Here is a 15,196-nt window from a genome sequence, read left to right as displayed (position 1 = left end):
TAAAAAATTCTCAGAGTATCAAGGAGTATACAATAATTCTCCATCTCCATACGCAACCACTGCTACTGGTTTCTTTCAAGGATACATTTTAATAGGCATGCTGTTGTGGTCTTACTCTGTTTTTCATGTTGCTTTTCTTGAGTTAAAGAGGATTTGTTGTCAGGGTCTGGTTTATAATGACTTGATATCTACCTGTGCAGAAACGCAATTGGATATCATGAGAAGTGCTGTAGGGAGCATTTGAAGAATTATGAAGGTATGCCCATGAGGCATATTTTGAATAAAATGTTCCAAAGGGTGATGATATACACTAAGGTTTCCATCAGAATGTTCTTTTCCATTCTCGAGCTGGTACCTAATCCTTGTATTTCTCCTTCATTGTTTCTTGGATTCTTACTTGCAGCCTTGCCCCTCTTTTCCCTCTGGAGAATAGCTACAGTCAAAATTGACCTCTTGAAAGAAAGGGCAACTGGTAACTCATAAGTAGAAATATGAAAGCTTTCTGGTGCTCTGGGCTCCATCCTCCTGATTCTGTCTTGTTAGAAGACATCTGAGCTTTGCTCAAGACAAGGAGTGAAGGCACTGTAGCTGCTGACTACACTACTCATTCTACTTCACAATGAGTTGGACAAGGAGTTTGTAGGAAAATTTGAGAGAAGATGGTATCTGATTCTTTCATGTGCTTTATACACAGAAATACCCACCCAGTGCAACTACACTACACTTTGAATTCTATGCAGACCCTGGGGCCGAGGTCAAAATCGAGAAAAGGGTGAGTCTCATTCAGACTTGTTCTGATAGTCTACAATCTACTATAACTGGGGTTGACTCTTGTAGGACTCCTCAGGTAAGTGAGGGAATGGTTTTGAGCTACGTTGCTGCCCTCCCAAGGTAAATATACCTAGCAGCTTCTCAGGAATAAGTGTTCATTGTATGCCCAGCTCTGATAGGTTTGGATCTTACTTGTGTTGGAGCTGCCAAAAGACAGGACTCCCTTTATGAGGCACTGCTGTGACTTGTATGTTTTTCTTAGTCTCAGTTGAGAATTCCAACATGCAGTATAATTGTCTGGATAGTGATGGCTCAACTTTCTCTACTTAAGCCAGCCTTTAAGAAGTCTATATATTGCTTACACAATCCTACTTCAATTATCTGGTCATTCCATATTCTGTGAGGAGATATTAAAATTCAGTTTCATTTAGAAGTGGCCTAGTGAATAAGGTCTTTTTTTCCTTCTGCCTACAATACATAATAAATACATAAATACGTACATAATCTTTCTAGATTAATGGTGCCTTGAAAACAGCTCCAATGCATATTTAGAGAGATGACATTTTCATGGATTCAGTCTTCACTATGAATACAGAGGCTCTTGAGTTAAGTCGGTGAAGGTTAAAAAGGGACAAGGAAGAATATGAAATGTGTCTCACTCTGTGCATTATATTTTGATACTACTGGTTTCAAAGAAGCTTTCCTGAGAATATTCTGTGTATAAAATCGGTATTTTGAGGGACTCTAAAGCTACCTTGATTTTAAGAGCATTCAATTAGGTTTCAGCCTAGGGTGACATCTTGGCTTTCTCAGAGAATTCTTGCAGTCCTGTGGCAGGAGAAGCTAAGGTATACAGTGACTCCTAACAACTCTCCTTTTTAATTTCAGACAACTAGTAACACACTACATTATATTCACATAGAGCAACTTGACAAGGTAAGAAAAATCTTTGACTGTTGGCTAGTTTCTTAACATTTGGTTCTCATTTTGTTCCTAACTGGTTTTTTTCTAATGTAGATTTCAGAAAGCCCATCTGAAATCATGGAATCTCTTACCAAAATGTACAGCATTCCTAAGGATAAGCAGGTATATGTCCTAAAAATATTAAAGGGTGTAGTTGTTATCCATATAGGTTAATGTGCTGGGCTGGGAGACTGTACCAGAAAGAATCGAGTCAGGCCATGGGCAAATTAATTATCCTCTATGAGCCTTAGTTCCTCATCTTTTATGAGCCCAATACTTAACTAACTTCCTAGGTCTTTATGAGAGCTTGAGGAAAGCACTGCCTTACTCACCATGAGTATCTAATAAGTGGTGGTAGCTCAACACTTTGGATACCAAAGGAGAAACCGTTTACTTGTGTTATTTTTTTCCTACTCATTGTGATAGTGATAAAATATTTAATTTGGTTAATAACAGTCAGAACTCTTGCCAAATCTCTCCAGTTTGTTGCCTGTCAGTATAGTGAGAGTTCTTAGCTTATAGTTGGGATATTAGGGTTCTGTGAGCCTCTGATCTTTTCCTTCCATTTTGTCAGCTAACCTCAGAGTAGAACTGTTCTGTTTGATACCTTAACAAATAGCAAAAATAAACCGTTTTCCTAGGTAGCCCAATAGATAAGATTTAGCCCTCAGAAAATATAGTCTCCTTTTCTATTGATTTCCTAATTTAGGTCTTATGTCCCTACAGATGCTGTTATTTACACACATACGCCTGGCCCATGGCTTTTCTAATCACAGGAAGCGATTGCAAGCTGTTCAGGCGAGGCTGCATGCAATATCTATATTAGGTAAGAAAACAACAAGCTGTAACTAACAGGCCCTGATTAGGCAGTTTAGACTTGATTTCCTTTGAACTTTATCTGTCTTGGTTGCTATGAGGCTTATTGTAGTTACCTAGGTGACAAGTTAAATTGTTAAATCAGCATTCCTGGTGTTCACTGTATTCATTGTTCTTAAGCTCCTTTAATGTTGGATCAGAAAGAGGGTATGATCCTTATTGACATAACACATGTATTTAGTCTTGATTTTGGTCTCATTTTTTCCTTTTTATGGGTGTTCAGGTAGTCATCTCCCACTGGCCCCCGTTCTTCATCTTGCCATTTCATCTTCCTCTTCTGTCCCTTTAGGAGTATAATTTTGAAATAAGTCAGAAAATTTTTGTTAAGTAGTCAATACTGTGCATTTGACTTTTACTGTAGGGTGGTAGGGTAGAAAGCACACTGATTTTGGAATCAGTCCTGGGCTCTTACCCTCACTCTGCAGATTATTAGCCACATGTTTATCCTTTTGGCTTCAGTTTCCTCACTTAATGTTGGGACAATACTTTTATAGACTGATCTGAGAATTAAATGAAAACCTGTAAAGCACCTAGCACAGGCCAGGCACACAGAAGGTATAAAATGGTAGCTGCTTTTAATATTACTAGCCTTCATTATGTTATTACTTATTTGTCTATTCTTTTAAACTATGAGTTCCTTGAAGGGAAATTCCTATTCTCCTATTTGCACTCATACCTGGTATAGCTTCTGGCATGTTAGTGGGTGCTCAGGAAATGTTTGTTGAAAACTAAATGAATGTTCTCAAATCCCATTAGTTTGCACTTCAGAAGACTGTGTTCAGTATTACCTCCATGTGGGATTCATTGAAAGTGGATTACATGCATTCTTAACTTTTACTCCAGTGTCATACAGGTTTCTGACTTAGTCTGCAATAGTCCATAAATTGTGTTCTTTACAGCTTGTGTAAGTATTTCCAGTGAAAACCAGAAGCATATCAAGAAACTAAAATGGAAGTCTATGTCCAAGGCATAATAGAGTTATCATATCAAGTAGTAATGTTATAAAAAGTTAACTCTTCATTCTCTTTTCATACTTCCATTCCCCAAAATCCTTGCTTACGAAAACCAATACCTTTAATAGGAGAATCTGTTAGTTTGGTGGGTATTTAGAGCTTATCACCATATATCATCTGATCCTCTACAATTCAAAGATTCTGCCCTCCAGTGCTGGCTAGAAGGAAATTCTTCCCCAAAACCAGTAGGTGCCAAAAGGTTTGTCTTTGAGCAGTGGCTTGACCACTGCCTTCTTGCCTAAAGTGTTTATTTCTCCTTTTGCAGTGTATTCCAATGCCTTGCAGGAGTCAGCAAACAGTATCTTGTATAATGGGTTGATAGAGGAGTTGGTAGATGTCCTTCAGATAACAGATAAGCAGCTTATGGTAAGTATTTATTAATATTGTCCTGTGAATATCATGCTCATATGTATTTATTTGCCTTTTGGTATTTCCCAGGGGTTTACAGTGAACCCCAAGAGGGAAGCTTGGCCCTTTTGCTTCTCCCTTTGGCTATTTAGCTGAAAAGTTAACAAATACTGGATTTTCAATGTTATTATCAACAGACCTCCATGATCTCCCCCAAGCAATTACCAGTAGAAGGACTTAAATTTTAGAGTTTGGGGTATTAGCAACTTGATGCAGTCATCCATTTCTTATTTAACACATCCCATGTTTACCTTCTGTTTTCATAGGAGATTAAAGCTGCTTCTTTACGAACATTAACATCAATTGTCCACTTGGAAAGAACTCCGAAACTCAGCAGTATTATTGACTGTACTGGAACTGCCTCCTACCATGGATTTTTGCCTGTACTTGTGCGAAACTGTATCCAGGCCATGATTGGTAAGTTTTGATGGTTCTTATCCTAGGCAACAAGAACCCCACCCTTTCCTTATCTGCCTTTGTTTAACATCCTGCCAGCTTAACACCAAATTCTGAGCTTGCTCTTTCTCTCCCTCTCCCAACCTTCCTTGTAGATCCTTCCATGGACCCATACCCTCACCAGTTTGCCACTGCCCTCTTCTCTTTTTTGTACCATCTGGCCAGCTATGATGCTGGTGGCGAAGCCCTGGTCTCTTGTGGAATGATGGAAGCCTTATTGAAGGTGCTCTACTTTTTTTTCTTTTAATACATTTGTGGGGAAATCAACTAAGACAAGGTTAGAGTTGCAAGTTTGGAATGGTTCACAGAGCAGGTAGCATAAGAAAGCTTGCCCAGAAGGGGTTATACATAATTTTTCTAGTTTAACCTTCTGGTTATCTCATTAACAACTTTTAAGAGCAGCTGTCTCCATTATTAAGAGTTGATCATAGTCCAGCATGGTGTGATAGGAGGCCTCAGGTACTAGTCAAGACATTGCCATGTCTTAGGTGTGACTCTGAAGAAAATATCTGTTAAAGTTACTTTGTAAATTACACTGTTATGGTAATAGGCTTTACTATGTGCTAGTCACTGGGCACCAGCTTTTTTCTCCCTGAATTTTTTATTTAATCCTAAAAAGTAATTTATGTTCCCCTTACCTCAAGAGGTTGAATCCCAGAAGTGATAGAGCACTATCATTTGACAAGTATTAAAAGTCAAACACATGTTCTTTTCTCCTATATTGTGCTACCTCCCTGAGACCCTAGACTGCATGTTTCCAAAAGAGTACATTATTTACAGCTTTGTGTCTTTTCATTTGATTGGTTTTACCTCTTTTCTCTACTTGATAGGTCATAAAGTTTCTTGGCGATGAACAGGACCAGATAACATTTGTCACCAGAGCCGTCAGAGTGGTTGACCTCATCACCAACCTGGACATGGCAGCTTTTCAATCCCATAGTGGACTTTCTATTTTCATTTATAGACTTGAGGTATTATTATACAAGGAGCACTTTGTATAGACTTATACCCAGTGAGAGCTTAGCCTAGGAACTATCCTAATAACCCTAAAGAGCCATCTTATCCCTCTTCTGTTTTTAGAAACCAATTCTGTAATCTGCCTGTGACATTCTTTCATTATGATTATTTTTAATCCCCAGTACATATGTAGGCTTTTCTTACTACTTTTCCCTTGATCGTAGCATGAAGTAGATTTGTGCCGAAAAGAATGTCCATTTGTGATCAAGCCAAAGATCCAGAGACCCAGTACTACACAAGAAGGAGAAGAAATGGAAACTGATATGGATGGTAATTAACAGTTACTAAGTGAATATTTTTGTGCTTGGTGTCTTCCTGTCATCAAACTCCAATTTTCATTCTTCTTCATAAATTCTAACTTGCACAACTGACTTTAGTATATATTTTCAGCAACACAACAGGTATTTTATGCATGAATGATTTGTGCATTGTTTTTCATGAGGATAATTAGAAAAGGGGGGTCACAAGTTGTTGGGAATAGAGATGGAAGGTGAAGCAGATGGTAGAGCTACAGTAGAGTCCTCTATGATGTTAATTTGTTTTATGTCAAGACTTAATAGTTATTTTCTTAAGTGTTGTGTTCATTTCTTATTCCCACTAAAATTAAAGCTCCACGAGATCAGGATACTTTTTTGTTGATTGCTGTTATTTCCAGCAGTGCCTGATAAATCGTAGGTGTTTAAATATGTGTTTGGGTAAGGTAAAGAGAATGTGGACTCTAAAATGGGACCTTCTGAAACTGTCTGGCTGTTTTGAAAAGGGAGAGGAGAGATGAAAAAGTTGGATAGGGAGCAACTTTTAAATTATAAAATCAGAGAGACAGAAGACCAGATAATCTTTGGGTGCATCATGTGTGTCCTTTTTTTAAACCTCCCTGATCCCCACCCATGCGCAGTTCATAGTACTAGTACCAAAAGTAAAAAAACTGTTCCCAAAACAGCTTTCTTAGAATTTCAGTTACTCTCGATGACCCAGGATGTCTGTTACCATGCTTATAATAAAGGTATTAGACTTTATAATGCTTTCATTCTTGACATTAAATATCCATAGGTTGCCGTTCCTTTTGTTCTCTTTTTTTCCGAACACAATTATCTATGTATATTGCTGTACTTAAAAGCTTCTTTACCCAATTTCTAGCTCTAGTCTGTTGTGGGCGAGCTGGAATTTGAGTTAATGGGTGAGATCCCAGAGTGTTGATTAAAATGTGACATATACTAAGTGGTCTGATGTAGAAGACTATTTAATGACTCACTGTTCATTATAAATCAATGGATGTCAAACTTCAGTAAGCATAAGCATAAAATAAAGTGCTTGCAAAAAATTTAGACCCTGTCTGCAATGCTTGATTCAGAAAGTTTGCAAGGAAAGACCAATAAATCTGCATTTTTAACAACCAATCCAGGTGATCCTGATGTATTCAGAGGAAATTTTATATTCACTGAAAAGCAAGGTTACAAAACCATGAGTTTGTGCTTCACATATATAAGTAGGCACATGTATGTATGTTTGTACATGTATAAAAAAGATTGGTAGAAAGTATTTCAAAATGGAAACTGATTTATCACTAATGGAGCTTTATAAATTATAAGAAGTAATTGTGTATCTTGTACTCAGTTAATTAAAATTATTCAAGTGTATAAAGTAAAAATGAATGCTCACTCCCCACCCACCATAGCTACTATTTTGGTGTAGTTCTTTCCAGTCTTTTTTATGCATGTTCAAAGACATGTTGACTTAAGTGTATAGTTTTTTAAAACAGGAAGATGAGATCATTAACATATTGATCAACTTAACATTGTTCTTTAGCTGTATCATAGACATCCTTCCGTACAATATATTGAGTATTAATGCTTTTTTTTATTTATTGTTACCCTCCCAAAAAGCTCTATCAACTATTTGCTACCCATCAGTAATATATGAAATTGCATGTCTTAGTTACTATCTTTTTTCCTCCCAAATTTGGTGGGTGAGAAATAGTGAAGGACTCCTTTTGTAGGATTGTTTTTAATTTCCATGTTTTGACTAACTAGTGATGTTAAATACCTTTCTGTTTGTTTGTGGAAAGCTTACATTTTCATTTTGGATTTCAATATCGTACCCCTTCTCCATTTCGGTATCATTCATCTCATCTAAATGGAAAATTTTTTCTTAAACAGTCTTTCTTTTGGTGGTACCTTTTACTCTAACTAGTTTCTTTATTGTAACTTTTTTACTTTAGTTGCAGATGTGACTATGGAAAGTAGTTCGGGCTTATCCATCTCTATGGAACACCGGCTGGATGTTGAATTAAGAGCAGGTCCCAGCAGCAGCACTAGCATCTCCTCTGGCCCTGGCCCCCGTCCTGGTGCGTAGAATCATATATACACAGTCTTTCATACTGATTGACTTAATAAACTAATGAAGGAGTGTGCTTTGGGGGAGCTTAAGTGGTACATTTGGAGGTTTTCTTCTTATGACTGTGCATGTTACTTTGCCATTCCAGTGTCTGTTTTCTTATATTAACATTTATTTCATAGCATTTTATAGTTTTCTAACTACTCTCACATTAATTATTTTATAAAAACGGCTATATTGGAAGGCAGGTAATATCTAAAACAGGAACTGAGGATCAGAGTTGATCTTTTTCACTTTGTAATTTTACCTTAGGCTTTTTAGTATTAGTTTTGTGCAGCCCTTAGTGATTTTATTTTTCCAATTTCAAAGCTTAGGTAAGTATTCTTTCCAACATCTGGAGAGCTCACTTCGAATGTCTGCTGGTGGTGTTATAGTGTATATGAATCTCTTAAAAATTTGTTTTATGTGCCCGTTCATTGTGGTCTCATGATGAACCCAGTATAATCCCCTGTCTTTCTCCCTTGCAGGAGTCCAGTGTATTCCACAACGAGCAGCACTTCTCAAATCCATGTTGAATTTCCTCAAAAAGGCCATTCAAGATCCTGCTTTCTCAGATGGCATACGGCATGGTACTTGATTCCAGATACTTTCTTGAAGGATGTTTGACTCTCTCAAAAATTAGTCCTTTTCATGCTTTCTGACACTACTCCATTTTTACAAGGCAGACTTAGGAAAAGGCCATGCCATTTTGAATAGCTTTTAGTCATTTAATGTCACTTTTCATAGACCTAAGGATCATTTAGCTATTTTCATAATGATTCACCTGTCTTTTTCCTTTTCCTCCTTTTGACTCTGCTCACTTGCATTCTGCTACCCTATTCTGTCTCCCTCTGTCTGTATTCTTTTATCCTTTGACCCACTGTTAAAAGGTTATTGCATGGACAAGGGATAAATGATAGAATATGAGGAGGAGACAAGTAGAGGCCATTAGATTGGAATCAACACAGAGTTTGTTTACCACAGTGTGGTATATGTAATATATTGTTCTGTTGGCTCCACCCATCTCCCAGACTGATCATATTCTCCTTAATGTTCACTTTTCTCTTAGTGATGGATGGTTCTCTGCCTACCTCCCTGAAACACATCATCAGCAATGCAGAATACTATGGCCCATCACTCTTCCTCCTAGGTAAGTGGAGTTGATATTTGGTTATAGCAAGTGGAAATAACTTTGCAGAGTTCTCTGTGTGTTTTATATCCTTGCAGGATTTTACTATCCACATTTGTCCACTGTGTGGTTAATATCTTTCTAGTTGGTGATGAAGTAGAGAATGGTCAGAATTCAGTTTCAAATAAGTATCCATTTCTTGAATGCCAAATAACTTTCTATAAGCAGTGTTTTGTAAATCATTTGTAATAAGTATTCTACATTTGGCTTTTTGTGCTATACTTAGGCTGCAAGTGTGATAAGAAACATGTCCTTATTCAATGGGTGATTCCTAATCTTAGTCTGGAAAATCCAGTCAGTATGGTTTCCATTCTCAGAATTAAATGTCAGATTCACGAGCTGTAGTACAGAAAATTATTTCTCACTGTGGAAAATGCAGTTTTGGAAGATATGAGTACTTAGTTATTTGTAGAGAATGTCTTTGCACTTTGACATTGGCACTATTTTGGGTATTGCTGTTGTTAAAACCTGTTATTAACTGGCATTTATTGAGTGCCATACATATTCAGGACAGTACAAGCAATACATAGACTTCTAGAATTCTCCTTAAAACTATAAAGAAATTTAGTGGGAGATGTGTAAATAGAGAAAACGTCCTTGTACCAGAAGCAGGCTTTTTTAATACTTTGGGGTGTCTAGAGGGAGTTGTTTTGGCTACTACAACTTAGATACTTCCTTGCTGAAGCAATTTAGGATTTCTGTATAACAACTTTGTATCCTGTGACCTTGCTAATTTCGCTTAGTACTTCATAATTGTTTTGTTGATTTCTTAAGCTATTCTACATAGTCTTGTCATCTGCAAATAGACAGTTTTGCTTCTTTCTTTGTAATAACCCTTATGCTTTTTATTTCTTTTTTTGTCCTACTGCATTGGTAAAGATTTCCAATGCATTGGTAAATAGAAGTGGTGAGAATGGGCTTCTTTGCTTTGTTTCTGAACTCAGAGGGAAGAGCATTAAGTATTTCACCATTAAGTTTGAGGTTGGCAGAAGGTTTTGTGTTAAAGGTTTTGTTCCTCTTTATCAGGTTGAGGAAGTGTTCCCTTGTGTTATAGCAACTCCATCTTGACATGGAGAGACTCCCTCCTGAGGTTAGGTTTAGATGGCAAAACTCATGACAGTAGTCCTTCAGTATGATCAAAGAAAGATTTGTTATACAGGTGGAGAAGTCCCAAGTCAAGGGATAGGAAAGGTTGGCTCTCTCTGAGAGAAAGCTCCATTATCAGAGAGAGAAAAGCAAGTGCAGAGGCCTTTTTTTTGTAAAGGGGAAATTTAAAAGGGGCAGCAAGAGGACACACGTGCTTGTGGGTAGGGGTGGGGAGCAGGTGAGCCTTCTCAGGATGATGCAGGGAACAGGAGATGAGACTTAGAGCAGTGAAGCAAACATCGGTGGAGGTCAAAATTCCTTTTCTAGAATCTTAATTCATCCCTGATGTTTGAATTAGCATAGCAACCTCCCAGGTTTCCTGTAAATAAACTTGTACTTGAGAGAGACCAAATTTGCCAAGCCAACCCAAAATAATTGGGCCAGCAATTATTATTTTAGCTTTATAAATGATAGTGTAGAGCCTTTCACCCCAGGCAGAAGGAGACAGCCAGGAAAAGAAATTAACAGGGGTCTGAGACTCTCTTGGAGTATTTTAGTAATATAATATGCTGTTTTGGTTTGTTGTTTTATTTGTTGAACTATTCTGGATACCTTTCCTGTATTATTGACCCACATGCAGCAGGAGGTCCCCTTTAAGGCATATGCTTTACCTTGAAATAGGAGTAGGTAATTTAACACCAATCTATTATCAGCTATCATAGCAATTAGACTGCTTTGTTCCTCATTAAAGGCTTCTAAGGCCTTAACTGTTTGGTTTATGTGGTTGGCCAGGAGTTGTACCATTGTCTGGGTAGCCTCTGTGAGATGAGTCTGTTACAGAATTGAAAATACCTAAACTTGTGCCTATTATTACACCAAAGATGGTGCTGAGGCCCAATATAATAGGTGAAAGGATGGCCCAGTGCTCCCTTTTGTGGCAAGACTTGATGAAAGAGCTAGACTGTCTAGCTGGATCTAGGGTGTCCTGGGTACTAAATATCCATAGGACACAGGTCAAGATGTATGGGTTAGAAGGGAGTGGTTGGAGGAGTAGAATATATGATCTTGCTGAGCAGGAGTTGTGTCACAAGAGAACCAGTAGCCCAAGGGGGTTGGAGGGTAGAGTTTCTGGTGGCCAAATTCTATCAGGGCAGAAATGCTAGGGAAAATTGTCTCAATGGGGTCCGGGGGGGGGGGGGGGGGGGGGGGGCCATCATTGTATAGACTCAATTGGTGAGTGAGGCTAGGAAGAGCATGAAGGGGAAGTCACTGAGGAAGAGCCTCGTGAGATTGTGATGTCCTACTGCAACAATTCCATGCTGAAACCTGCCAAATAAAGATTCTGACTCTTCCCAAATCCTACCTCTGGCTCTTCTACCCCACTTTTCTACCCAGCTGTATCTCTTTTAACTTCCCCAATTGCCTTTTCTTCTCTCTCACCTCCTCTCTTAGCCCTGCCACATTTTTATCTGTTCAAGTCTGCTTGTGCTCTGTTCCAGACCCAGGCCAGGAGCCAAACAAGGCATTGCCAGGCCAACCAGAGCCGCAGTGTTCCAGAGTAGTTTCAGACCTGTGGCCACTAGGCCTTGGCATGCTAGAGGTACCTGTTTATTATGGGAGTCACAGGCATTGTTATCACAGATCTTGTAGTGGTTTCCCATTCAATATGTCTCTAATAGGATGGGTCCAGAGCTAGTATCCTATTTAAGAATGTTAGTATTGGGAACTAATTTCAGATCTTCCTTTTCCTCTTTGGAAGGACCAGGCAGGTACCAAGACCTCCATTTCCTATAAAGAGGGACCTCCATTAGTGAACCTTTAAAGCTGTCATATTGGAAAAGGATTTTGGCAGAGACCTTTCTTGTGGCATACAGAATAGTCTGTTTGAGAGGGCAAGGGCCCTAGGTTTTCAGTGGATCCCATTCTATTACCCACTCTCAATACAGGTGCCAATCTAGCATAGATTGCACCAGGATCAAAAAGGGGAGGTATCGAGGCCGGCCTGGTGGCGTAGCGGTTAAGTTCACACACTCTGCTTCGGCAGCCTGGGGTTTGCCAGTTCGGATCCCAGGCATGGACCTACACACAGCTCATCAAGCTATGCTGTGGCAGGCGTCCCACATATGAAGTAGGGGAAGATGGGCACGGATCTTAGCCCCGGGCCAGTCTTCCTCAGCAAAAAGAGAAGAATTGGTGGCAGATGTTAGCTCAGGGCTAATCTTCCTCAGAAAGAGAGGGAGTGTCTTTAAGTGAACAGGGATTTTATTTGGGTATCATCAGTTCATATATGGGAAATGTCCCCTTTTGTGGCTAGAAAAGGGAATAGAGAGATCCTAGTTGCATTTTGTTAGGTTATTTAAAGTGAGCAAAAGAGAGACCCATTTAGGAGACCATTGTCCATTTTGTAAGTTTAAGAGTATGTCCTTGAGTAGGTCATTATATCTCTTAGGCCTGCTGTCTGGAGACAGTAAGACAAATTGGAAGCTCCAAATGATACCTGTTTTTGCAGCCCATGCCCAGACTGAATGAGCAATAAAGTGTGTACCCTGATAGAGTTAGTGTTATCTGGAAGCCCAAAGGGAACTGACATTTAGTGAGGCCTATAGTAATGGTGTTGACAATGGCATGGCAAGAAGGATAAACCAAGAGCAGGCCTGTGTAACAATCAGCCTTTGTGAGGGCATAGCAGTTTGCACCAGCAGATTAGGGTAGTGGCTCAATAAAATGAATTTGCCAGTCAGAGAAGGGGTGTTTATCTTACCTCTTTGTATGGATTCCCATTGGCCATAATGCCAATGGCAGGACAAGGCGGAAAGATTGCATTGGGAGGCCAGAGTTTTGGCTAGGACCAGTGGCCTGAGGATGCCAGGGAATTTAGCCCAAATTTTAAGGGTCTGGGAACTGCGACAGCTGGAGGTCTCATGGTCCCATTCGGCCAGGGGCAGGAGGTAATATCTGAGCTTATTTGAAAAGTGTAAGTGAGCCATCATGGCATGAAAATGAACTTCCTCTGTGGCAGCCTTAACGTGAATTGAGACATGAGACTTTAATTGTAATATGTAAAGTCTGAGCAGCAATATATTCCCAATGTGGAAGGCCCCATAAAGCACAGTCCTGAATGTGATGACTATTTTGAGCCCATCAACCAGGAAAAAACAATGAGGCCATTAGCTACCACCCAGGAGTCTATAAAAATATGAACAATGGATATACCTCTATTGAGGTGTTGCCTAGGGCCAAAATGACTGCAATCAGATGTCCCGTTGGGCTGACTCTTAAGTCCAGTCCTTTATCGGGAGTGACCTGTTCATGGAGTGGAAAGCAGCAACTCTCCAACAGGCTCCATCACATGTAATAGGTGGTACTGCTATCTGTAATATAAACAGACTTCCTTTTTACTGGATTTCCTACTCAATAAAGGTATATCCCTGTGCTTTTATGTCCTATTCCTGATACCTTAAACAGTCTTGAAAGCCAGGGTCACTTGATTAGGTAAATTACTCAAGGCAACAGCCTGAGGCTCTGAAATCCCACTTTGGCTTAGTTTGGACCTTTAACTATAGTTTACTTTGCTCTTTATGTTTTAAAAGGTGTATCAAGTATTTAATCCAACTTTTAGTTGTTTTCAGCAGAATGATTTATTAAAGTAGTATGCATTATTATCTTAAAGGAGGAATTTTATAGTGTTGACATCTTTTGTGATCTCCAGTATGTTTGTTTTTCTTTTTCCTAAAGTCTTGGATTTTATGTTAATTTTTTTTCATATTCTGAATCTTACATTAATTTTCTTACTCCTTTTTTTGTAATGGTTATCCTTATATTCTTTTATTGACATCTAAACTTGTTAAATTTCTTTTTCTGTCTCTTGCCAAACTGGACAAAATAAGACCTTCTGCCTGCCTTTACTTCATTTCTTTCTCACTATTTTCTTTCTTTCTTTCTTTTTTAGTAACCCTTGACGTTCCCTCTCTTTGATTAATTTTTAAATTTTGTTAGAGTACATCTTTGAGTAATTTTTAAGGTGTTACACTTCCTTTTCTTTCAGAATTTTGTGGATATTTTTCCATTGTCTTCTGATGTTACATATTGTAGGTAACCATGATGTTAAACCGGTTCTTCTTCCTTTGTAGGTAACTTCAATTTTTCCTTACCCTTGGAGTTCACAGATTTCACCATGATGTGTATTTAGTTCTATTTCTCTTCAGTGTTTCCTCCTGGCACTTGGTTAGGCCTTTTTAAAAATCTGAATGGTTTTTTCTGCTTCAGGAAAATTTCTTTGGTTCCTTTTGACTTACATGTTCTCTCCCAGAACCCTATTTTATAGCTAATAAGCCTCATATAACTTACTTTCTGAAAGAATATCTCTGTATAATCTTTCAAGGTACCTCTTGCATTATGGAACTCTTTACTTTTTACAAACATTTTTAATTTCCAACTATTTCCTTATTCTTAAGAGACCCTTTGTTTTAACAGATTCTTGCTATATGGGCTTTGTCGATTCTAGAATTTGATTTCAATCATAAATTTTTTAAGAGTTATCTTTCATTACTTAACTCTTTCAGGAGTCAGTTCCTTGGTTCCATCTGGAGCTAATTAGTTTGTGTGTGTCCTTTTTAATATTACAATTCTTGGTTATCTGTTAATTTTAAAAGAGGATTTAAACTCTCCTGTTGCACAGTAGCATTATGACATAGCATTATAGTTAGACCTCTGTAAAATAACAGATTTGATGTCTAAGTAACCTCTAGTAGAAAGTAATTTTAGTTTATCAATTTTAGTATAGCCCCTTAGAATTCAGACATTTGTACAAATGAGAGTCTATGAAGGGATCTGTCATATACCAGTAGGAACCCAAAAAAGGACTTGAATTTTCCATAAGTTTATAGCCCATGAGAAATCCCAAACGCCATTGACAACTGTTGGTCCCCAGTAATTGCCGTTTATCTAGCATTTCCGTGGCATTTGGAATAGATGAGAGATGCTCTATTCACCATCTTGAACTGAAAATCCTTTGGTTTCTCTTAGATCTCAGGCATCAGCATTA

At 38.4% G+C, this 15,196-nt stretch overlaps 1 protein-coding gene across 10 annotated transcripts in view; it reads left to right on the top strand.

The window, feature by feature from the left end:
- HUWE1 (HECT, UBA and WWE domain containing E3 ubiquitin protein ligase 1) overlaps window positions 1-15,196 on the top strand; it is a 145,983-nt gene that overhangs the window by 56,237 nt on the left and 74,550 nt on the right. For all 10 annotated transcript variants that reach the window (XM_046673123.1, XM_046673122.1, XM_046673126.1 and 7 more), the window contains exons 8-19: window positions 695-772; window positions 1,660-1,707; window positions 1,789-1,857; window positions 2,461-2,560; window positions 3,889-3,989; window positions 4,298-4,448; window positions 4,583-4,710; window positions 5,318-5,458; window positions 5,669-5,774; window positions 7,723-7,848; window positions 8,366-8,467; window positions 8,947-9,027. In XM_046673123.1, coding sequence (XP_046529079.1) covers window positions 695-772; window positions 1,660-1,707; window positions 1,789-1,857; window positions 2,461-2,560; window positions 3,889-3,989; window positions 4,298-4,448; window positions 4,583-4,710; window positions 5,318-5,458; window positions 5,669-5,774; window positions 7,723-7,848; window positions 8,366-8,467; window positions 8,947-9,027 — 1,231 coding nt within the window. The remainder of the gene's footprint in view (window positions 1-694; window positions 773-1,659; window positions 1,708-1,788; window positions 1,858-2,460; window positions 2,561-3,888; window positions 3,990-4,297; window positions 4,449-4,582; window positions 4,711-5,317; window positions 5,459-5,668; window positions 5,775-7,722; window positions 7,849-8,365; window positions 8,468-8,946; window positions 9,028-15,196) is intronic.

The sequence above is a fragment of the Equus quagga genome, chromosome 10 (assembly GCF_021613505.1).
Source record: "Equus quagga isolate Etosha38 chromosome 10, UCLA_HA_Equagga_1.0, whole genome shotgun sequence".
Taxonomy (NCBI): Eukaryota; Metazoa; Chordata; class Mammalia; order Perissodactyla; family Equidae; genus Equus; species Equus quagga.
Note: the sequence above shows the minus strand (reverse complement) of the source record. Positions and strands in the feature narration are given on the sequence as shown.